The 25,798-nt window shown below is 34.9% G+C and overlaps 1 protein-coding gene across 1 annotated transcript; it reads left to right on the top strand.

The window, feature by feature from the left end:
• The first annotated feature begins 21,943 nt into the window (after positions 1–21,943).
• On the top strand, positions 21,944–22,381 carry LOC133824299 (CLAVATA3/ESR (CLE)-related protein 12). The gene has a single exon (XM_062257179.1). It carries the CDS (start codon positions 21,944–21,946, stop codon positions 22,379–22,381), a length of 438 nt encoding a protein of 145 aa, XP_062113163.1.
• Positions 22,382–25,798: the final 3,417 nt, after the last annotated feature.

Raw genomic sequence — 25,798 nt, forward strand, 5'->3', positions numbered from 1 at the left:
GAGATATTTATCTATATTTAAATAATAATATCTTATAAATACTTCATTTAAATTTTAAAAATTACATTTATTATTATTATATCTATAAAATGAATAAAAAATTAGATTAAATTAGAAAATAGATAGAGTGGTTTTGAAGAGTTTTTAGAGTACCACATCATCTCCTTTGTGCTCTCCTTTATATATATATATATGTATATATATATATATATTTGTCATCTCTTTAATTTAGTTGAATTTAAATAATTAAAGAATCAAATTCAAATAATTATTTAAACTTAAGATAAAATCTTAACCAACTAAAAGATATTTTATTTTCTAATAAAAATAAAATAAGATAATTAAACTTTTAAATTCAAACAATTTAAAAATTAATTAAATAAAAGATTAATTACAAAAAAATAAGATCTAGCTTTCGGCACTAAGATTGGTGCCCTAGACCACTAGGGTCAACGGCACCATGTGAGCCAAGGGCTCGGGTTGGTGGCTGTGCAGGTGGCTCGAGCTGGCTGCAGTCGCGCAGGGAGACCCCGGGCTAGGCTGCAAGTGTGCATGGCGCGGATGTGCAGGGAGCCTCGGGGCTGGGCTGTGGCGTGGGTGGTCGTGCGCCTCGGTGCGCAGGTGGTCGTGCGCCTAGGCCTGGTGCATGCGGCTAGGGCTCGAGCCATAGGCTTGGGTCATTTCTCTTCTTTGTGTACAGATTTTTAAAATACATAATTCAAAAATAAAATTTACAAAAATCCTATGCCCTTTATGGCTTATACAAAATCTAGAAAACTAAATTCCTAACCCAATAACACCATATAATTAATGATCCATCATTCAACCATACATTCAAAAAATATATCAATCCATTCAATATACATATCAACATACATATAACAAATGCAAGAAACCCACACAGTATTTAATATATATATATATATGCAGATTGCTCCGATACCAATTGTTGGTATTAAAAGTGTAAATCAGAGATATAGCGGAAATTGTGTTTTTAAAATTTATTAAAAACCCAATTTCCGCTATAGATATTTTAAATCACATACAAATAGATTAGAGATTACATATTGAAGCCTATCAAGTATCCACAAATATTTTTGTATAAATCAACGATCTTTCAATCTAAAATTTGAAAGCTCACACCTTAATCTTCCAAATCAATCCTCAAACACACAAGGACGTGTGTGGGCACGTAGGATTCAAAATTGTAGTGCACCAATTTTTTTTTTTTTAGATTATTTAAATTTTTGTGATTTGTTTGATTTAAATGTTAAGTGTGATGAATTGTTTTATTTAAGTGTTGTTATTTTTATTTGGATAATTATTTGTTTTATTTGATTGTTTATTATTTTATTTAATTGTTAGAATTGTTTAGTTAATTAATTTAATAAGTGAATAAATGTGTAACATGTTATTTTACTATTAGTGTTACATTTTAATTAAGTGTGACAAATGAGGTAATTATGTGAGCTATGGTGGAATGCACTAAGGTGCATGATAGATAGTAATGCACCCTAGTGATTTAGTGTGTGCTAGTGCATGGTGGCATGGTGCACATGTGTAGATTTTTCTACACATTTTATACTTCCTTATTTTAGATTTTAATTGGGTTAATTTATTTATAAAAAAAAAAAAGAAAAGAAAAGGGAAGAAGAGTGTTGGGCGTGTGACCTAGTGGGAAAGGAAGGATTTCCTTAAAATGATTAAAATCAAGAATTGAAGACCATAATTATTTTGGGGATAGGCATGATCATTTTGTTCCTTTATATCTTTTTAAAATAAAGAGGAATTAAGAGAAAATAAATGGGAAATGGAAACTTACCTTATTGTGTTAGGGGAGACTTTATGGGAGGATTTTGATAAAGGGTTATGAAAGGAGAGAAGAGCCATTGCTCTTGTGTGTGGCTGCCGTGACCTAGAGAGAGAGAGAGAGAGTGGCGTGTAGAGAGAGAGAGAGAGAGGAAGAAAGAAAGAAAGGAAGAAGGAAGGAGAAGGTGAGGAGGAGCCCCTCCTAGAGTATGTCTTCTTGTTTTCTCTTTTGCATAATCTCTTTATTTGATAATATGATATTGATTTGTGTTATTTTTTTGTGTGTGTTTGGGTTCTTCCTTTCTCCTCATGGTGGTTTTCCAATAAAAACCCTAGGCTTGAACAAGGGTGTGGAGTTTGGGTATTGATCTTTTGTGTTCTTGATTTTACAATCAAGAGAGGTAATGGTCTTTTCTTAGCCCTTATATTGTTTTTGGTGGGTTGTCTATGAGGTTTTGTTAATAATGCTAATGGTTAATTTTGGTAGGATTGATGTATAGGTTTTGGATATTGTGAGAGTATGATTTGTGTTAAAGGGTTGTGATGTTGGTTTTGCTATGCATAAAAAAATTGTGATAATCTATGAGTGCATGTTTGGTGATTTCGGCCTAGGTACACCCAAGGGTGTTCTTGATATGTTGTGTGATTTACAATATATTAGATCCATGTTTTAGGACCTATGTTATATGGGTAAGAGAATAAGTGGCAATCTTGATATCTTGATCATGAAATTTTGTTAGATGCATGTTATATTTTGAATGATTAAATTATAAGATGCATGAAAATAATGATAGAAATATGTTAGGTTAATATAAGGCATATGTGAATATGGTGCTTATAAATTACTATATGTTATTTTATTGATAGTGCTTTGTTGGTTTTCATGGAATTGCAACAAATGGTTTTTAAAAGGATTCATGTGAATATGTTAGTGATATTAGAATCATGCATATTATAAGAGTATAATGAGATTTTAAGCATGTATGATTTTATGTAATTTTTGAGACAAAAGTTGAGTTTTATAAAGAATTAAGCTTGCTGTTTTTTTTGTAAATAATTGGGTAAAAGTTGATAAAAAGATAAGTTGCATGCATAAATAATGTTCTTGATGAATATGTTAGTTTTTATGAAATTAAAAGAGGATTTTAAGTCTCATGTTATGATATTTTACTCAATTAATTTCCTACAGAATTTTTATTGAGTTTTGGGAAAATATGGGTTTATAAACTTGAATATGGTGATTTTTAATGATAATAATAGTTGCTGGAATTTTGTAATAAAATATGAAGTAAGTTTCACTAAAAATGAATTTGATTAATTTTTTGGAATAAATTATTTTTTCCTACGTTATGGTAATATTGAAAAATGATATTTTTAATGGTATGAATGCATATTTTGATAAGTAATGATTTTTCATTTATTTTGATTAAGAAAAATATTTAGACTCTACTTATTTGTGATTTTTGAATAAAATAATTGGTGGCTGAAAGTTGTTTTAAAAAGGTTAACAATTGTTATTAAATTGTCACATATGGATTTTTGCTACTTAAAAACTAAGTCTTAAGTAATTTAAATCAAAATGTATTATTCCACACTTAAAATATATTTTTCACATCATTTTTTGTAACACAATGATAAAATATATTTTTCTAAAGAAACATATTAAAATAGGTATTTTAATTAAATCCAAGTTTGTTGGGTAATTCTTGGTAAATTAATATTTATTTAATGAAAATGTCACATATTTTATTTTGAGCTAAAATAAAATAAATTTATAAAAAAAATAATAATAAAGTTTTTGAGAAATTTAATCAACTTAGAAGTTTTAAGAAAATAAAGCGTGTAATATGTCTATGAATTTTAAAATAATAAAAGAAATGTAGAATTATCGTTTTTGAAAACGTCTTTATTACGCAATGTTCCCACGTATGCATGTTACATGCAAATCAACTTTTACATCCAAAATCATGATTATTATTCAACTATGAGATTTTTATAAAACAATCATGTTAGTAAAATGGGTAGAACGAGCATTATTCTTTTTGGCGATAATTGCATGTTTAGTGTAACTGTTATCATGAGTGCATGGCCCATGCACACATGAGTTGTATGGAAGGGCAAAATAGTAATTTTATGAACCTAAGAAACGTTATTTTGATTATGATATAGGCTCGTTGAAAGATTGTGAAATTCTTAGCTTGGACCTGAGGTAAGGAAGTTAGATAGATTTTATGATTTTATGCTATGAATGGTAGGGCTGTTATATGAATGAACTGTTATGAAATTATGAATGCCTTAATGTGATGATCTGTTGAATGTGATATGTGTATGGATGTTAGATACATCAAACAGAATACGATGTTAGATACATCAAACAGATTACGATGTCAGATACATCGAACGAGTTACTAAGGACATTGAGACATGACTCCTAGGGCGGATACGCCGAGGTTATTCAAGGACCAGTGATCTCCTGTTTACCTCATAGGGTGACATGGACAACTAGCGTTCCATGCTCATCATGTATGCTGTATGTTTGTGATATGATGATATGTCACATTTATGTTATGATATGATGATATGTTACGTTATGATATGATGATATGTACGATTATGTTATGATATGATGATATGTACGATTATGTTATGATATGATGATATGTTACGATTACGTTATGACGTACCATGATGTCTTAGATGAATGTTAGTGTTTTGTTTTTTGTTGTTTTTCTTACTTGCTTATTTGTTTGTACTTCCTTACTGGGCTTTTAGCTCACCCCCTTACTTTCCTTCTAGGTAGCAAATAGGATTTCTCTATGGCACGCGTGGTGACGTGAGGAGTTCTTTCATCATGGGGTGTATGGCGTGGGGCAATCCTATGGACGATAAAACGATCAACGTAGAACGCCATTTAAATTATGTTTTGTTTTTAAGAGACTTTCCTAAATTATCAGTGGGACTCTGTTATTTAAATTATTTGGTTTTCTTTGAACTTTGCATAAAAACCTATGTTTTATTTTAAACTTATGGCGCCAACTTGCATGATTTTAAATAAGTCCCCCTGAGACTTTAATAATGGATGGTATTCTTTTATAAATTATGTTATGCGAATGTTTTGTAAGTATTAGTCTAGGGCGTTCTTTACAAATGGTATCAGAGACGGTCGTCCATGTTTTTCCAAGGACCCCACCCCATACACGCTAAAGATGGGAAAATCTCACTTCACCGCGTCGTAAGTATTTGCTTATGTGTTATTGCTTGTTTCTATTTTATTTAATGTTTCTATTTGTTAACTGCTGTAGTAAATATGCCTCATGTGTTAAGAACAACAAAGAAACAATTGATTAAGGAGATTCGTGCAATTCCTAAAGTTGAGCTTGACGAAGACTACCACGATTGGAAGGTAGCGGTCTTAAAGACGACGAAGGAGGTTTGCGAACGTATACAAAGAATGATGAATAAGAGAGGAGCCTTGCTTTGGCCCATAGAACAATACTGGGTAATGAGTGAGGCGTTGTCAATGTACCCAGAGGCTCTTTTACAGTTAAATCAATCATGGAATAACGTTGTGATAGATGACATGGAGTTTAGCACCATGGACTTTACGATTCGTGATTTTCTGGAAAATTACGAATTTAGTCGTCTGGAGCTGGTGCTAGTAAAGACCGATGATGGCGCAATAGAGGAGCGTATAGAGACGGTGCATGACGTGGAAGGAAAAATCGGCAGTAGAGGAAGTACTGCGAGTTATACCGCGTCTGACCGCGAGGATGGAGATCAAAGGACACTTATGCTTTGCGACACGATTGTTAATATAGACATAGGTTAGGGAGTTTACTCCACAACATTATCTTGCGGGGTGATGTTGTTAACTAGATAGATACGTGGAGTAGTAGAGGAGCACACAAGGTCTAAAACTACGGCCATCCCTGACGTTGAAGTGCCATCTGTTCAACCTGCAGCTCCAGCAGCGCCAACTGTGGACTTGGCTGTAGAGGTGGCAAGGTTAAGAGAAGAGTTGAGACTAAGAGAAGAGGAGCTAGCGCAAGCTAGACAAGCACCACAGACATCTCAAACGCACCCTATACCTCAAGTACCAGTGGCACAACCGCAGCCGCCAGTACCACCACTTGCACCACAACCTGTAGCCTATGGGTTTGAACCAGTATATGAACGCTTCAGGAAACAAGCCCCACCGACGTTTGAAGGGAAAGCTGATCCAATGGTGGCAGAAGATTGGCTAAGGTCTGTTGAGGCTATTTTTGATCATATGGAGTTAGATGATCGCCAAAGGGTTTCCTGCGCAGCTTATCTACTTAAGATGGATGCACGTATTTGGTGGGACGTGACTAAACAGACCCATGATCCAAATACCATGACTTGGGCGCAGTTTGTCCAGGCATTCAGTAAGAAGTATTATAGTCCAGCAGTGCTAGCAACTAAGGTTGATGAATTTATAACTCTGGTTCAAGGGAGCCTTTCGGTCACCGACTATGCACAGAAGTTCGATCGATTGGCCAAGTTTGCCCCTGAAGTGGTGCCGACTGATGCAATGCGAGTTCAGAGGTTTGTAAAGGGACTCAAACCGATGATAGCAAGGGATGTTAGGATGACCAGCGCTGAGGTGGCCAGTTATGCAGAAGTATTGGATAGAGCTCTTGAGGCTGAATATTTGGAGGATCGAATATGGAAGGATAATGCCGCTAGAAGAGAGAGCCACCGCAACAAGAACTTCCATGAGAACAACAAGAGAAAGGCTATCGAAGGGCAGAATAGTGGGGTTGATAAAAGGCCTAGACCTCCAGTCCCGAACAGCAGCAACCACAACTCTCAGAACCATAACAACCGCAATAACCGCTTCAATGACCGGAACCGTGGGAACCAACAGGGTAACCGAGTTGAGCATCCTACCTGCCCTAAATGCACAAGGAAACACCCAGGAGAGTGTCAGGCCGGTAATAAATCTCATACCTTTGACCATAACTCTAGAGTCTAATTCTTTACCTTTAACCCTGCAATAACACTCTTACCAGAGTGACAATCTTGTTCCATAAGATCTTATTTTATAACTGTAATCTTATTAACCTTTCCTTACTCAATAATTCTGCTAAAACCCCAAGGTCTGCTTATCTCATTAGCGGTCGTTTTCCTGTCTTGTCATTGACATCAATACTACCCATAAGCCACCACCCATACCAGGGTAAGGCAAACTTGTAGGCCCTTGGCCTAATCCTTGGTACGATCTCGGGATCCTTCTCAATTCATAAATCCAAAAGTCCTTCTTTCTTTCTCAAGGTATCATACTTTTCCTTATTTTCAATGCTTGGAGAATCACAAATCTCATGTTCTGGAATTTGATGTTCCGATACTTGAATCTTGCGAACTCTTATGTCATTTCAAGTAGGCAGATCCTCATGCCTTAATAATTCCAACAACTTCATTAGTTTCCCCCGAACCAATACTGAACCATGACACTCATTGCCTTTTATTTCCTTACTTAGAACCAATACTTCTTACTTTCTATTTTACCATATCTTATGCCGTGTCACCTTAGCCGTAATCCCGCATTCATCACTGTGATGGTTCCATCAAGGGACTATAATTTTCTTAATATTTCCCAAATACTTGCACCTTCAATGTATAATTCAATAAAATAACCACTAATTCTTCAGGTTGCCATTCTATCCGTAGACAGTGAATAATTCTAGGTTCCAACCTTACTCCCTTTGTTCTATATTTCCTTTCCAGAACTTGGAAAATTTAAGGGCCTCAACCTAGCACTATCAAATACCATGCCATGTCACCCGTTCATACGAACCCAAGTGTGTTAACTCAATCTGTTGAGTTGCAACATTTCATATCCAATCATCTTACTTGTAGTCTAGCGTAGTCCATTCCTACGGTTCATCACTATACCTTTTTACCTCCCAGTATACAAATATCAGATCTTGTTATCCACTTAAGCTCACTGATTATCATATGCTTAAGGAGGTAGTACAATGTCCATTTAGGATCTCCATCCCAACACCAGGTTCCATCAGATCACTCATCCGATCCTCATCCCTTAGTTCATGCTACGATGGTAGGATTCTTAACCATTCCCACAAGATTCTCTTTCTGAATTTTATTATCTATAGAGATATATATTGGTCCACAACCAATTACAGGTGCTAAATCAATCTCAATTGTTACCTTATCTGACCTTACTGTAATTCATGGCGTCCTACCCAATTGACACAAATCTTATGAAATAAGAGATCAGCTTCCAAATTAATTCTCCCTTGTACAGTCAAGGGTTTCTAATATGAATCACCCATTAAGTCTCACTGGATCCTGGTCTCAGGGTTATTCATATACAAACAACCAAGCGCTCAAATCCCTTACACTATGCATTCACTGTCAACTCAATATTCCCTGTATACCGACCATGTTCCCATTCTTTCACCTACTGCTAGGCTCAAACCATCATTTGTTCAGTCTATAACTGGGCGCGTCTCAGACTTTGATGCACCACTTATAGTTTCATGTCTTAACAAAAATAAGGTTCTTCGTATTACCCCTCCGTATCCATCCATTACATACAGATTCCTATATCATAGAGTGCTAACCAATCCTCATTCTGTCTTCTGAAAATTTGATACAAAATCACCCATTCAGTTTAACCTTAGGTTCTTCTGTCATTCCAATCTCTAGTGTAGCTGTCTTCAAAGATACTTCAGGTAGTAGATGACATGTTCACTGGTCCCACTGTGCCTCTTATTCCTCCAACATTCTTCAGTAACCTCTTTGTGGCTTCTGACTAAATCTCTTCATACATGATCCCTTCTCTTCCTGTTGTGTGACCTTGAATATCATTGTCGAGATCGAAACTGACACCTTTTGGAGCCTTGCCTGTGATCCTGCTTCTTCAGTCTTGGTATCATCAGTGTAGTAGTCGTTCGCATTCTGCTTCCAACTGGGGAATAGTCCAACATATCGCCAATGAACCTGGATGTGACTCGTCCATACTATTCCTATACTTTCTGCTTGTTGAACTTACATGTGTTGCTGAAGCTTAAATCAGTTAAGAACCTTTACTAATAATCCATCACACCCCACTGGGTATAAGTAATAATTCCTGAAATGTCTCTTCTCTTGATCCTCAGCTGGTAATAATCAGATTGAAGATCAATTTATGAATACATTGTTCTGTCTTGTAACCGGGCATTTAAACTCTTCATTCTTAACAGGCGATGACAACAAATCTCATGATACGATGCTCCGTCTACTCCATCCCTAAGTCAAAAAATTCTTCAGCTGAATCAGTAATTCTTTCTACCAAACCAATACCATTCTTCATAATGTCCCTGATACTGAACCTATCCATAGTCCAATCCTGAAGCGTACCCAAAAATTCCTTACATGCCCATCTGAATTCCCTACTGACCAACTCAATTTCCATTCAGTCCAACTTACATACTTCAAATGATATCCCCTAAAATCCATGGTTGTCCCTTATCTAACAAATTAGCTCCCACTCAAGCCTATATCGAAGCTCCCATATGACAAGCTTAATCACTTCCACTACGAACCCCTTACTACCTATACTCCAATTCTTCTATTAGAAGTTTCCAATTCATCCTAACCAATATTAATATTTCAAGCCCCTCGTACAATAACCTTGAGACATATACTTCATATCTGCCTCTCTCCTAGAAGATACTCAACACCGAACTCTTTCAACTTGTTATATGACCAAGAACGAGGACTATCAAGTCAACTGGTCACCTCTGAGGAACTAGCCTCGGGCTTCGAATGTAACAAAGCATTCCATTCTTCCATTCTCTAATCCTGGGCAATCCTCAATCTGCTCTAACGTACTAAACTGTAACGCCCTGGTTACCCCAAGACCGTTACGGTGAATGTTGAACCGTGAATTTAACTTGCTACCCGAGTTCTTTGGTTAAAAACGTGCTTCTAGGTGTTATTAATAGGTTAAGGTGGAAAAACCAATCAAAAGGAAATGATCCATTTTATTTAAAACATAAAACTGTTCATGGGCCCATAAAAAGGTTTACAAGTTATTTACAATGCAAAATGGTCACTACATAATAAAATTTACAACCCGCCGATCTAAGCGGCAAAAATAGGGTAAACCCCTAGTTCCCATGAGAACTCCTTGGCCGTGGTGGTTAAGCGGCCGCATATGTACACATCACCACCTGAGCTCTCCACTCAAGGATGGGTGAGCTTTTCTTTCCCTTTACCTGCACCACATAGCACCCATGAGCCAAAGTTCAGCAAGAAAACACAATATTTCATTAATATAATATCAACAATGATCGTAATAATCATTCAGGACTTTCAGTCTAAAATAGAGGAGTGACATTTGTAAAAGTCACTAAGGTGGGTTCCGTTCCCATTAGCCATGTGACGATAGGGTCACCTGGGCTTTACAAATAAGTGATCCTTTCACTAGCTTATCAAGATAGGTGTTTGATGAACTAGTCACCAACATAACCTATCGCATGACCATAGAGTCACAACCATGGGATTCCGCTCCCTAGTCACATGAAAAAATAGCCACCTAGGCCTTAGGCCCTGGCTTTGACTAACTAGTCTTAGACTAGTCAAGCACTTATAATTTTCATCGACCTTAGGGTCGGTCTAGAATTAATGCTCCTAGAGTCATTCAACGCTGATATCGATTAGATCTAATCTTTTATCAGCTCTGCGTTCATGACACTTATGCCGTTCCTGACTCTTAGGTCAGTAATACGCGTCCAGTGCCGGTTCTAAATTGTCAGTGCCATACACAAGTAAGCAAGATTTGCTAAGCATTTAATATGCAATCAATGTACACATTTAACAACCAACATGCCTTTATAACAACCACACATGTCATATACACAGGGTGCAGTTTTCTTACCTCTGGTTCGAGCGAGAATTAGTATAGGAACGACCCTTGAGAACGATCAACCTTTTGGTTCCTTGGCGGTCACCTAGTCATAACCAAATATGGGATTCCATCAATAAAATTAATAGCAAAGGTTCCCGAACCAAAACCTAGCCTTCGAGACATTGAATCCTACTAAACCGGGTAGTAGGATCGATCCCGAGGCCTAAGGCTTGAATCCCCAAGCCAAAAACCAACTTTTGGCCAAAATGCCACTAAGGGTCGCAACCTTCCCTGGCCATGTCGCAGCCCACCCCCCAACCAGAGGTGGCCTCCCTTCAGCTCCTAGCACGGGCTGCGGCCCTCCCTGGCCATGCCGCGACCCTTCAGCCACTTCCTCCCATTTTCTCAAGCTTTGGCCACGACGCTCTAGAACAGAGCCGCGACCCCACCTAAAACTCAGCCAAAATCCCTGTTTTCTCCTTTCGAACTCATTCTAAAACCTCATTAAAACTCCCCCAACATCACCAAAAAAAGCCACCAATTGTTACTACAACTTACCCGACATACAAGCATCAAAACCCAAGTGAATTTCCTCCAAAAACTTCCATAAATTCCCAACTAACCACATCAAAATCTCTTGACTAAAAACCATAAGAAAAACAGAGTATAGCTTAAATTCATAGATGAATTCTTACCTCAAGTTGGGTTTGTGTCCTCTTCAATGGATGAACTAAGTTTATAAACTCCAATCCTTGATTTCCCAGCTTGTTTCTTCAAATTGAGGTCAAGAATTCCAAAGGAAAATGAAAGAGAAGGGATGTACGGGAGAAGGGAGAACTTGCTCTGTTTTGGTAAGCTTCTACAGTCTACAAAGCTGATATATATCTTAGGGGTGAAATGACTATTTTTCCCCTAGGTCATTTAAAGGTTTCTAAAGACTCCCAAGGGTAAAACCGTCCTTTCCCACCTATTTCGTTAATCATAATTAACACCCTCCAATTCCCGCTATTCTCGATATTCTCAAATACCAATAATTCATATCTCGTTACTCTTTAATTCCCGATAACGCTCTAATCACCAAAACACCCCGAGGCTCACCCCGAGCCCCAAGCTTAAGCTTGTAATGACCAAACCGATAGTTTATATTCAAAGATCGTCTCATGCCGAATAGCTCGAACAAATCCACATTATAATGTGACCTCAACAATTAATCACAAGCATGCACCAAAATATACAAATATGCCCTCGGCCAAATTACCAAAAAACCCTTACAATCAAATGTGGACCCACATGCACGCATTTAACATCATATTATAGTATAATTCACATAGACATGTATACAATCATTTAATGGCTCAATAAAACAATTATGGCCCTCCCGACCTACTAATCCGACAATTAAACCACATTAGGGATTTTGGGGCATTACATAAACCATTCCATGTAGAAATTGTGCCCTGACTTGGCATCTTTCCAAATGGCATCTCCTGCTTCTGATGCATACTAAATAACTTCACTAGATCTCATTACTTTCCTGACAGCTATCCTGTAAACTAAACCCCTTCCTGTCAAAACCAGGAGCCATAGAACTGTGAATGGTCCTTCTGTTCCGATTACCGAGTGTTTGCCCTTACTAATTCCCACAAATGGGAGTACCATCATCTGCATTACTTGCCCTACGACATGCACGCCCCATACCTCATTCCTTATATATTAAATAACATGGCCCTCCCTGCTGCCAAGCACGAATGAAAATCTCATACACTAGTGTGGCTCTGATGCTCTGGGCCATCCTAGAGTTTAATCCTTAAAAGAGTCATCATTTCCGGCTACATCTACTCGTATCAACTTTCAAGCAGATTGACCAACCCTCAAAACTTATTGACATACATTGTCGTTGCCTTACCATTCTAAACCAAGGTCATAAACTTATCAGTCTCCTCTGCTCAGACTACGTCTTTATAACCTCTTTATTAAATCACTGCCATAATTCCTCTCAACCCGTTATGACAACCTTTTGGGTCTGAGTACCACTTCCGGGCATCCTTCTGCCACAACTACTTAGCGCAACCACTCTGTCACGACCTATCATCTTCATATAATCAAGAATGAGATTAGCTATGCCCATCCACTGACCAATTCTTAGGCAAATCCAAACCCTCCTCAAAACCAGAGGATAATGCCTTCTAAGTCTTCCATACATTAATTCCTATTTATTTCCACCCTCAGGTTAAACCAATACTGGTGCCCTTACCATCAAAGTATACAAAGCAACTCTTTTTCCTAGCTAAACCCGCTGTTCACCCATCTAGTCTCCTCTATCAGACCTCATTGCTTTACTCACATACCAGCGAACGCCTGCTACGACTTTCAGGGGCAGATGGAGGATTCCAACCCTAACTATCATCTGCAATCCCCATTATAACAATACCAGGTCCACTTAACCATTCTAAATGCAAACGATCTGAATTCATCCGCCATCACTGACTAAACCCCTCAGCCCTGATGTTCATATCCAAAACCATCCCACGGGCAGGTCCAAACAACCACAATAATCATGCACACATAAAGCATAATAAACACCAATCTACAATACTATGCATTTAGTTATCAAATTTTATTGCTACCAGGTACATTCACACTTACACTGCTTTCCATATACCACTAAACATGTATAACATATAAGTTCAATTTAAACAATTCACCATATGCAATCAGTATACAAACCATTATCCAAATATTCATCCACATGCAGTAGCAATGCTAATCAGCACACCTCTATTTCATCACACAATAGTCAAGGGCCAAGCCCTATCAGAATCTCATGCTCCCTATTAATTATGCAAATTAATGCATTCATATTTCATTCAAGCACTTAAGCATATAACCTCATGTATTCATTTACGAAACCCTGAGTCGAGCTTGTCTTTAGCAGCAAGTGTACATGTCTAGCCAGTCTTCAGGAACCCTTAAACCTAGACTGCTCATATACCAAGTTATAACGCTCTAGATAACCAAGACCATTACACTGTGTGTTTAAAACAGTGCAAGACTTGCTAACCAAGTCATTTATATAAAAATATGAACCTAAAGCCATAAACAGGTTAGGTTTAAAAGATTTTGGTCATAAACAGATAATTTTCATTAAAATAAATATTTAGTACATGAGATCCCAAAACATGGTTTAAAAGACATATTTACAAGATTTCCAAGTGTTATAAATAAACAAAGCCACTCTAATGGAAAAATACACATTTGATTTTTTTCCGTCCCTATATAATCCCTCGACCGTGGCAGCCGAGCATCTGACAATGTACACCTCGCCCCCAAAGCTCTCCAACCCATGGTTGAACCATCTTACCCTTTCCTTTCCCTGCACCACGTAGCACCCGTGAGCCGAGGCCCAGCAAGAAAACCATAATATCATAGCATAATCAAATAATTCACAAGACATTAATCATTTATCCAGCAAGCCACAACATTCACTTAATCAATGATAACGATTAATAAATCAACAATCTAACATCCAGGTATTCAACATATCATATTCGTCAAATTAAACAACGATGGACATATCATACAATAACTAGGGTCGATGCCCTTAGGCTGCACCCTCTGTTTAACCCACTGTCATCAGCTCACTTAGGTCGAGCCCAGTGTTTAACTCACTGAATCTGGCCCGCTTAGGCCAAGCCCAGTGATTATTTAATTAACCTCAGCTACCAATGGTCGAGCCACGTCCTGTGCACAAATATTAATTCTGGCACTCTTAGGTCGTTTATTTCATGCTTGCATGGCATAATACCATCATACAACATTGCATACAAGTATAGGGAACTCTTAGTCCCAACATAGCCACACAACCGGGTGAAGTTTTCTTACCTTTAATTTCCGAGCGGAGAAAGTGAAACGGTTCAGAGCACGACCCTTAGCTCCGAGCCTTGGCGATAAACCTAGTCACAATCCATAAATGGTACTTTGATGAGTTCAAATTCCAAAGGACAATTCTGGGACCACACTCGCGCTCTCAGGACCCCAAGTTCCACCAAACGAGGTGGTGAACCCGTCCCTCGAGCCCCTAAGTGAAAACCTTAAGAAAATACCCAAAAACCAATTTCAGGAGGCTAAGGAGCGCTACAAGGTGGGCGCTACAGCGCTATAGACAGAAACCCAAAACCCCTAGAAAATACAGCCTAGCGTTGTAGCACTCCCAACCTAGCGCTACAGCACTAGTACCAAAAATGCCAATTTCTGGGTTTTCTTTCTTCGAACCTCGCTGAGCCAAAGCTCCAAAAATCCACTCCAAACCTCAACTAAACTCAAAATTGAACCTACAATACACTATAGCTCAACCAAAACACCCACATAACACCAAACCTTGACTAACAACTTCATCAAACACAAAAATCAAACTTGAGCTCTCAAGCTCAAGAACACCATCTAAAACCATAAAACTCAAAACAAATAAGGGCCAAAAATGGTTACCTCAGTTGGATGATTCCGACCCTAGCCTCTGGATGGTCCCTAATAGCCACTAATTCTTCCTTTCCCTCTAGCAACCACCAAAAATCAAACCTCTTTTCCCCAAAACCCAGAATAACATAAAAACCAGGGTAAGAACTCAGGTTTTAAACTCAACAAACTTAAAGGCTTGACTCCTTACCTCAAAAATGGCTGAGTTCTCCAAATTCCTCAATTGAATTCTCTGGTTGGCTAGCCTTAAGTCCACAAGCCAGAACCAATCTAGTTCCCAGTCGAAATTCTGTAGCCCTTCACCTTAGCTTAGAAATCCCAGTCAAATACCCAAGCTTTTGCCCTTCTTTTCCCTTCCTAACCTTTGAACCAATTGAGAGAAAGAAAAGAGAGAGGAGAATGTGAGGAAGAAAGAGCAGGGAGGTTCCACCTCTTTCTGCTTTATTCCACTTAATTCAGAACATATCCTCTAACAACCAAATGGCTCACTTGCCCCTCTACCCATTTAAATCTTTCAAGAGTGCCTAAAGGGTAATTAAGTCATTTTACTCCCAGTTCCCATTAGCTCCTTGAGTGTTCCTATTATTTACCACTTAAATCCTATCATCCAGTTAATCACCAATTATTTACCCAATGTCTAATAATTCCTAAATTATTCTCCAAATTCCCAAAATACCCCAGGCTCCCTCGAGCCGGGTATAAATCCCTGTCATGACTATTTCGCCAATCTGTTCACTAGGACCGTCTCGAGCCATATGCTGCAAATATATCCACCTAATAATTTGGTCTCAACAATTAATCACATAAAATTACATTTATGCCCTCTACGGGCCAAAATTACAAATATGTCATTATAAGCAAACAGGGCCCACATGTGTATTTAATACTCATAAACATACACTTAATCATTTCCTCGTAATCATATAATCATGCATTAAATCGTATATTCACATAATTACCAATTATGCCCTCCCGACACACTAATCAAGACCCTTAAGTCTTATTAGTAATTTTTGGATCGTTACAAGAAATCCTTGTGTGGGGTCACTCACTGTGCAATATAGTGAGTGACATGAGCGAGATTAGGATTTTTCCTAATTTTCTTATTTGTTTATTTAATTAATATTTAAGACAATATATTTATCCCAAAATAAATATTAGTTAATTGAAAATTAACTTTATCTTAAAATATCAGTTTTAAATAAATAAATATCTTATAATAAATAAGATAATTAATAATCCAAACTAGATTAATAATTATTTTAACTTATAGTTTTTCAAAATAAAAACTATACAGTTAAATAATTAACAAATTCATAATTAATCAATTGCCTATAATTATCACATAATTATTTCCTTGCCTTGAAAAATTAATTCCTTTGCAATTAAGTCATTCTCTCTACAAATCTTTATTTTGACATCCTTACCCTTGACAATGTAGGACAGATGTGATTTGGGGACCATGGACATATAATACGAAGCTCCAATAAACCAGATTATTAGTTAACCTCTTTAATCTAATAATCTTATTTATTAATTCTATGATTACTCCACTATAAATATGAAATTGCACTCTAAGTATTTATAGAGTTTTCTCTTATAGTCCATTGATATAAGCAATAAATGTAGTTTTGTCCTTCATTTATTGGTTCGTTAATTAGAATTGGTCAAGATTACCATCTCACCCTTCTAATTATCTCTCCTTAAGTACCATTAAATCACTAGTGAATAATTAATCTATAATCAAATTATAGATTTGAGCTCAATAACTATTTAGTTCCAGAATTAACCCTTAATGGAACCAATATTCGATCTGTTAGGAAAGTATAGATTCCATTATTGTAAATCATCCCAGCCATTCATGGTATTGAATTTCCAAAACAAAAGTCATTAGCCTCATTTACTAAGAAACCTTAACGAGTAAATCAAAAGATCCAATAAACACAAACAAGAGTTCATGAATACTCATGATTTAGACTGATCTACAAATGATAATCTATTATGATAAGAATTAAATCTTTATGCCAAACGACAGGTTTATAAAGATAATTAATTCTCATTGGTCCTGTCATATATAATCTCTATTATATACAACACATGTACTAAGATGTCTATCCACATCAGTAATCCGAATCTAGATCACTTGCATCCCGTATGCTTAGTAAACTGTACTAGTAATCATTCATTAAAGATTCATTACTTTAATATGTTACTGACTATTTTATTAATTATATATGATTTTAATTATCTCGTACTAATACAAGATCATATTCTCATGAATAAATAATGAATTTTTTAGATATTATTATATAATTAATTATAACATTCAAACATAATAAAATTGTACTTTTATTTAAATCAATAAAATTCCTTTACATGCTTTTAAGGCATTAATTCTAAAATACTCAAGGCACCCAAAGCTGGAGACGGCCGCTTGTGGTACAAAGTTACTGTAATTGACACTTGGCATTTACTCCAGGTTCTGAGGACAAACTCCTAGACCTGGAGGACTAACTAACCAAGAGGACGGGAGGACCGCAATTGAGGTCCTCGAGATATGGCCTAACTTGAAGACATCCACGCCTGGAAATGGATCAAAACGCGCTGGGAGGAGTTTACACTCCGATGAGCTCTATGCGAGCTCCACATGACTTCATTAGCTCCCAAGGAGCCTAACTACTTCTCTAATGACTGCCACATGTCCAATGATGAAATCACAGACAACAATATTATTAGAAGCTTTAACTTATTAAGTTTTCCATTGATATAGTCATTGCATGATTTATTACCCTCTACTACTTTATAATTAGAGCTAGGTGTAATTATTGTTAACCTCTCTAATTATACTTTTTATCATTTAGATCCATCAATTGATATTCTATTGAACATAATTATGTAACTTGTATACAATGAAGATTTTACAAAAATTGAGCACTCAATATTCATGCCTCGAATCAACACTAAAATGAACAACTAATCTATTTCCTAACAAGGAGGGAGTGGATTCCATATCTGTAAAGTGTGTTCCCAGCCACCTGCAATCTTATTACTCTAAGACATCATGAGTTTGATCTTTTGTTTAATAGTCCTTACCTGATGAGTTAAAAGCTAGACAACCATAAATAAGATTATATTACTCACTTCAGGTGATGAATGTAAAACTTCTATATTCACTACAACAACAACAAAAAACTGTTTGTGCCACGAAAATCACGGCACAAGAGTGATTATTGTGCCACATATATACATGACGCAACAGGGGTAGACACAAAAAGATGGACTTATGGCACCATAGGATTCGTGGCGCAATAAGTCTCCATTTAAAAAAATTTGTAGAAACCAAAATGTTTCATGCACCCCATCGCACCACCATCCAACACCGAGCACCACAGCCACCACCAACGCCCAAAAACTACAAAAATCAAAGGGAAAAAAAAGAGAAAAAACATTTCCATCTAGGGCAAATCAAAGGAAAAAAAAGAGAAAAAAAATATGCAAAAAAACATAAAGAAAAAAAGAAAGAGAGAAAGAGAATGATCCCCAAGCACCTAGCCCTTTCGTTCCCTCCCACGCTCAACACATTGTGGAGCTCCGCAAAACTTGCACAAAGAGAATAAATAAAATGGTGAGAAGAGAGGAAAGGGAGAGAGAGAAGAGATAGGGAGACCTTTTAGAGAGAGAGATAGTGAATATGATGGGAGGCTAGTAGGGAAGAGAATGAGATATGAGAGAGTGGGTTCAATGTTATTAAATAGTGGGTTGGGCTTTACTATTTTTTTTTTTTAAATCGCAGCTTTTATTGCTGTACTAATTTTTTAGCATAAAATTTGTCTAGGCCTAAGTGGAACGATTCGTTTTACTAAGTCCCAGCGGGACTTTTGCCCCCATCGTGATTGTTTGCTCCACTAATTTTGTGGAGTTAGTAAGATTTTTACTCCACGACATAAAAAGGTTTATACTTTAAATCATATCAAAGTCTTACATAATTTATATTATTTACGACATCTCTATCTTTCATGTCATGACACTAAACAACCAAGATTAGTTGATTAGTTGTTATGCTTGAAACAAAAAATAGACCATATTCTTAATTTTTATTAAATAAAACTTTCACTTTATTTAGCAATTATAGACAAATTTATATTATTGTCTTGTATTAAATCTTCTTATTTATATATATATACACACTTAATTCAGGATTACATTAACAATATTAAATTTTCATAATATATAATATATGCATGTATATAAATAAAATATAATTGAGTGAAAAATATTATTTTTATTAAATTTAGTAAATATTTTACAATAATAGGCATGGCGCAATGAATCCGACGAGGCCCGCTCTTTGATTGAGCGATAGAACTACGACTGAGTAATAAATAGATCTAAATTTGGCATAGAAATTTTCATTAAAAAAATATTCTGACGACCCATAATTTTTTTTTCTTGCTCATTGTTAGCTTGCCGAATAAATTGGATTTAGTTGTTTGATATAGGTAGATTTTGAAACTAGGAAGGTATTCGTGGGGAAAGTGTTCTTGACTTTTTTTTAGCGTTGGAGAATTAGTTTTAGTGTTCTTGGCATTGATTAATTTAGATTTAGAATTGCCATGCAAAAGAAGAAGAAGAAGAAAGGGGTGGTTTTTTTATCAAATATATTTTGTTTAATTTTTGGTTTTGTTTTAATTACGTTTAAATTTAGGTTTATAATTTTTAATAATTATCGTTTTTTAAATAAATAGGCTTTGATTTAAATAAAAAAATAATCAAAAAAATATTTTGTCATTTTTTTAATTTTAAAATCAATTAATAACATTTAAAAAAAAATTATAAGCTAGACCAATAAAGATGAACATGTGTCAGCCTAATCAGCATTTACCAGAGCAGAGGAAGAGGAAGTAGAAGCTACATACAATTTTAGCAACTTTAACTATTTTTCCTATCAAAATAAAAAGTTTGAGTAATAAATTACTAGAAACATTGAGTATTTATGTTGTCATTTACCTAAAAATAAATAAACCTACAAATATATAACTAAATAAAAATACTATAGAATTTGAAGGTTTCCCTCTAACCCTAAGTTTATTTATGGTTTGATTTCTTTATCCCCTCTTGGTTAAATGCACCGTGGCTAGCTCTGGCATGGCGTGTGGGTGTGGCTGGGCGAGAAAGGATACAGTTTGCTGATGGAGTGCATCTGGGTGGTTGTTGCCATCGTTCTCGACGTGGTTGTTTGGTATGGTTCATTGGATGGTGGGCGTGTTTAGGTGCTTGGTCTCGTTGACAATGGTGGGCCGGTGCTCTGAGTTATTTTTTCCAGTTGGCGTGGGGTGGTGTTGCTGTTTTGTGGCGGGCGGGGCTCAAAGTTTTTGGTATGTAGCCGCTAATTAATGGGGTGTTCTCTCACTACATATTATTTGATTCAAACATTTATTTTTGGGATTTTTTTTGGAATTACACTAAACTGGGATATGACAAGGTAAAATCATTAAGGTTGTTCTGTGGGCCTATATATGATATGAGAGCAACTAAAATAATATAATAATGTATACGTTCTTACTTTAATAAATGACGATTATGGAAAACCGATTATGAATAATGATCAATAAAATGAAAAAGGTTATATAAAGTTTATGACCATATTGTCAAAAGCATGAAGCATGGTCTTGAATTTGGATGAGATTCTTGTTAATTTATTCAATGTGAAATCATAAGTTAAGTAACTCAATACACAAATAGGCTGTACCAACTCAGGAATTTACCATCCTCGATCAAACTCCCTTTTTGATGCTCAATATGTCCTTTTGCTCTTTATTTTAATGAATTTAATAAAGTGCAACAAATTTAACCAAGAGAGAGAGAGAGAGAGAGAGTAATCAACATCCATCAACTTTATTTTGCATTTAACTAATTAATAGGAAAGGAAAGGAAAATGAATTAGGAAAATAAACTTTTTTGCTCATCTTGGCGGTACCTCTTAATGTCCACTTCTTCAAAAAGTATTTGATTTGGCCCTCACTTATTTCTTCAACTATTCATGGATGCTTTGTCCATAGAAAACGTAGATTGCATATTCCCCACTCTATCATTTAGTTGCAATTCACTCAAAACAAAGTACGGAGCTTCCTTCCAACCATTAATGGAGAGAGAGAGAGAGAGAGAGAGAGAGAGAGAAGTTGACAGTTCCTATATACATTCTTCTACTATCTACCTCACATTATTCTCCCCTATATATAACATATTTAAATAATAATTAAGCATTACCAACATAATCAAACAGACATGATTCAAGGTTTGACAATTTTAATTATGACATTTTATTATATTTACTTTATTTCTAAGAAACTCTCATTGGGAAAAGCCTCTCTTTTCTCTCTCTTTCTCTTTCTCCTCTCTCCTTGCATTAATAAGTATATCATATAGCTAATTATAAAAAGGTACTAAGTTGTAAGTCTCAAATGAAAGCTATCAGGTAGGCAATTAATGACATATTTTCAAGCATCTCCTTCATTCCTTAATCCTTGTATATATATATATATATATATATATATATATCTTAACCCACCATTAGACCATTCAATCAAGCTGTCAAACTCATCCAAAAAAATAAAAATCTCTTCATCTATCTCTCTATTAAAAACCCTTTTCTCCTTAGGTTATCTCTCTCTCTCTCTCTCTCTCTCATAACATCTGAAACTTCTCTTAACCTAGTTTCATCCATATGCCTCCCCCTTCTAGCCATTCTCCTCTTATTCTCCCACCCTCTCCTTCACCCTCACCATGGCCTTAAAATTTTCTCAACTCCTCTTCCTCTTCTTCCTATGGTTCTCTCTTTTCTTATTACTCTTTCGTGAATTTCGAAACTTCAAGTCCAAATCAAATATTGCCAAACAAAACACAATCACCGCCCCCATGAATAATAATCTCATCACAGATTCTTCGATCTCCAATTATAACGTTAATAATAACTACCACCCTTTGATGAGCAGAAAAGTTCTAGCAAGCAGTTTTGACTTCACTCCATTTATAGCAGGCCACCATAAGAAACGACGTCGTTCGACACCAGGTATGGCGGCGGAGGAACGATCGCACGATCAAGCTTCAAGTGGCGATCGAGATCATCAGTCAAGTAATAGTGCTAATGATCATGAGATTGATCCGAGATATGGCGTTGAAAAGCGCCGAGTCCCGACTGGTCCCAATCCATTGCATCATTGAGAATAATAATGATAATGGTAATTTTCTCAGTGTGATGATCGACGATATGGAACTAAGAGTGCTTGAAAAGAAAAGAAAAGAAAAGAGAAAATGGTTAGTGGGAACTTTTATAATTACTTGTATGATATATTATTGCTCTTTCCAAATATTTTTGCTTTTTGCTCAGATATAAATCCATTAACTCAGATTAGCTACGTACATTATTTGTTTGATTTGTTTATACTTATAGCTATATTCTTTTTCAAAGAATGATCACAGTTCAATATGAAATTGAACCGAATTAAATCTTGTTTGGATGGCTCTACAAGTATTGAGATCATATAAATATATATATATATATATATATATTGTACATGTGTATTTGTACTTATTACTATTACCAAGTAAAAGGAGATACCATATATTTTAGTGCTTTTTTATATACATAAAATCTTTGAGTTCATGATTACCTTTGAATTATTTATAATATTAAACAATTAATAGCTCTAAAATATTCTTTTGACTACATTTTTTCTTGGCAAAATTTTCTTTAAGAAATTGTAATTAATTTGGAGGAAACATGAGTAGCTGTGACGGCACGGGATATATATATATATATAAATAATATGAGAAGATTTTTATATGCCCCATAATGACATATATTAATTGGAGATTGGTTAGTGTAAAAGGCTTGCTTTCTTTGAAGATTAATATCAAAGCAGTGTGCAATACGCGTGATGTGAGTTTGGTGCCAAATGACTCTTTTCCTTTAGATACACCGACATATATATATTTATTAATTATTTTTATTAAATTTATATTAATATCAAATATATATCCTATTTTAATTAAATAATTTATTTATTTTTATTTAACTTTATGTTTGTTCTACTTTTTTAATTTGAAAAGGACAACAAGAGATTATATATTATATGTTTAATATACGTAGATTCTTGCTAGTTTTTTAAAAAGTAAATTGTTGCTAATTCATAATAGATTATATTATAGGTTTAATATGATATTATTCTAATAAGTGAGTTTAAGTTTAATTAAATTTTATTTAAGTTATAAAACATATCATTTTATTATTTTTAAATAATTATCATTGTAAAATATCTCAAAAATATCATATTTTAATTTGTTTAATTATTTATTATGTTAAATAATTATCATTGTAAAATATCTCAAAAATATCATATTTTAATTTTTTTAATTATTTATTATTTTAAAATAATTATTATTGTAAAATATCTCTAAAATATTCTATTTTATATTTTTTAATTATTTATTTTATTTTATTTAAATTTAAGCGTTTACAAACTATCATTAAATATAATAATATTCTGTTAAATATAAAAATATTCTGTTAAAGTTAACATTAAAAAAATAAAAAAAATGTTAAAAACAAGAATTTCCGTTATCTACACACTTATTATATAGAAGAAATATATATATATAGGATAATTCTCTTATAGAGACTTCACTTTAAGCCTACTGGTAGGGCTTTCAGTGTTTCTCGATCCGTGAACAGTTGTCGGCGCGACTTTTTTTTATGACCGTGTATATTGTAGCTATTTAGAGCATTCTGCAAATTTTCAGAAAATTCCGAATAGGTTATAGTATCGAAACTAGGTTCAAACATGTTGTTTTCCACGCGCATAAAAAAAATTAGTCACGCGTGCAACAATATGTTTGAACCTAATTTTCAATACTGTAAACTATTCGGAATTTTCTGAAAATTTGCAGGATGCTCTAAATAGCTACAATATACACGCTCATAAAAAAAAATCACGCCAGAAACTGTTCATGGGTTATAAATACTGAGAGCCCTACCGGTAGGACTTAAAGTGAAACCCTATAAGAGAATTTTCCTATATATATTATTTAAGATTAAGTACTAGCAAATATAGTTTTTTTTAATATTCTTTTAGATAATATAAAGGATTTTTTTTAGGTATTAAAATTATCTTTATTTTTGAACTTAATTTTTTTTATTTTTGTCACTTAATTTTTTTTACATAATGGTGTACATATATTAATATATATGGCTGTCTTTGTTTTATGTAGTCAGGTAGTTCTTAATAAGTTCTAGCTAGCTAGTAGCTAGTACTCTCACCCAACTTTGATTATATTGTAATTTTTTGTCTTGTAAAAATATATTACATAAGGAAAAAAAAAGTCGTTAGATATTGGCGATCATCATGTGTTACTAATTAATGTTTTCTTCTTATTATGTAACAAAGTTGGATTACTTGTAATATCATGGGTCTTAATCTGGATACCCCACTTGGTGCAAAGGTAAAATATTGGACGGTGATAGAAATCATATAGAATATTTCTTGTTCGATCAATGCCATTTACAAAATAAATAAATAAATTTAAAAAACACTGTACTTGAAGGCGCTCACAAATAATGTATATTATGTATACAGTGGGTAGCTTGTACAGACCAATAACCATTAATAGTGGCTAGGCTCTATATGGCTGAGCTATAATTCGTGCTATATTTCCTAATGATAACCTCGAAATATTTCTTAAACTTTTGTATAGTAAACTTTTGTTCATTTGCAACTCTTTATTGATTGACGAGTTTAAGAAAAATGCTTACATATATATTAATTTAATATTAGGAATTTACCTTATGAGGTTTTTCCTCTTTTTTTCTTTTTTACGGTGCACCTATTTTTTTTATTTTTTTTTACTATTTTGAAAGGTTTTATTTTTTTTATTTTTTATTTTGTAGTTTACTATTTGGAATGAATGTGAAGCTTTTGAACGTGTTTGCTGGAGGTTTAATCAAAGTAGAAGTTGGAAACTAGACAAATATTTCTTTATTTTGTCCCTACATTTTTTAAAATTCAAGTTTTATTTTAAAGTGTTTTTAATCTTGTTGACGCCGTTTTTCATCAACTTATAAATGAAGAGCAATTAAACAAAATACCAAATGAGACAAACAATAAGAGACACGATTTTTACGTATTTTAGCAGTTATTAAAATTTGCGTAGTCCATGAGTTAGTGTTATTCAACTTTTGGAATTCTCTCAAAGTTTTTATGGAAGCAATTTTACAGAGTCTTCCCCATACAAATTTCTCAGTCTCCACAATTGAATTGTTCCACGCTATTTATAGAGTGGTTTACAGAATATCTCCCCTCACATTGCGGGGGAGTTATTATCCAAATCGCAAATTAAATATACTTAAATGCATATAATTACACAATACGCGCATAAATCCCACGATATTCGGGATTTATTAACAGATTACAACCAATCCCTTATATATAAGATTATTCAAACGGTAACTACGTTCACATGTGTCTATTGACCTCAAATGAATGCCTCCGAGATCGGTCATCCACCACAAGCTCGTCAACTTGGTTTACCTCGGTCTTAGCAAGAGACTTTATCGAGTTCATTTCTCCCCGAGCTCATAATGCC

This window comes from Humulus lupulus, chromosome 3, assembly GCF_963169125.1.
Source record: "Humulus lupulus chromosome 3, drHumLupu1.1, whole genome shotgun sequence".
Classification (NCBI taxonomy): domain Eukaryota; kingdom Viridiplantae; phylum Streptophyta; class Magnoliopsida; order Rosales; family Cannabaceae; genus Humulus; species Humulus lupulus.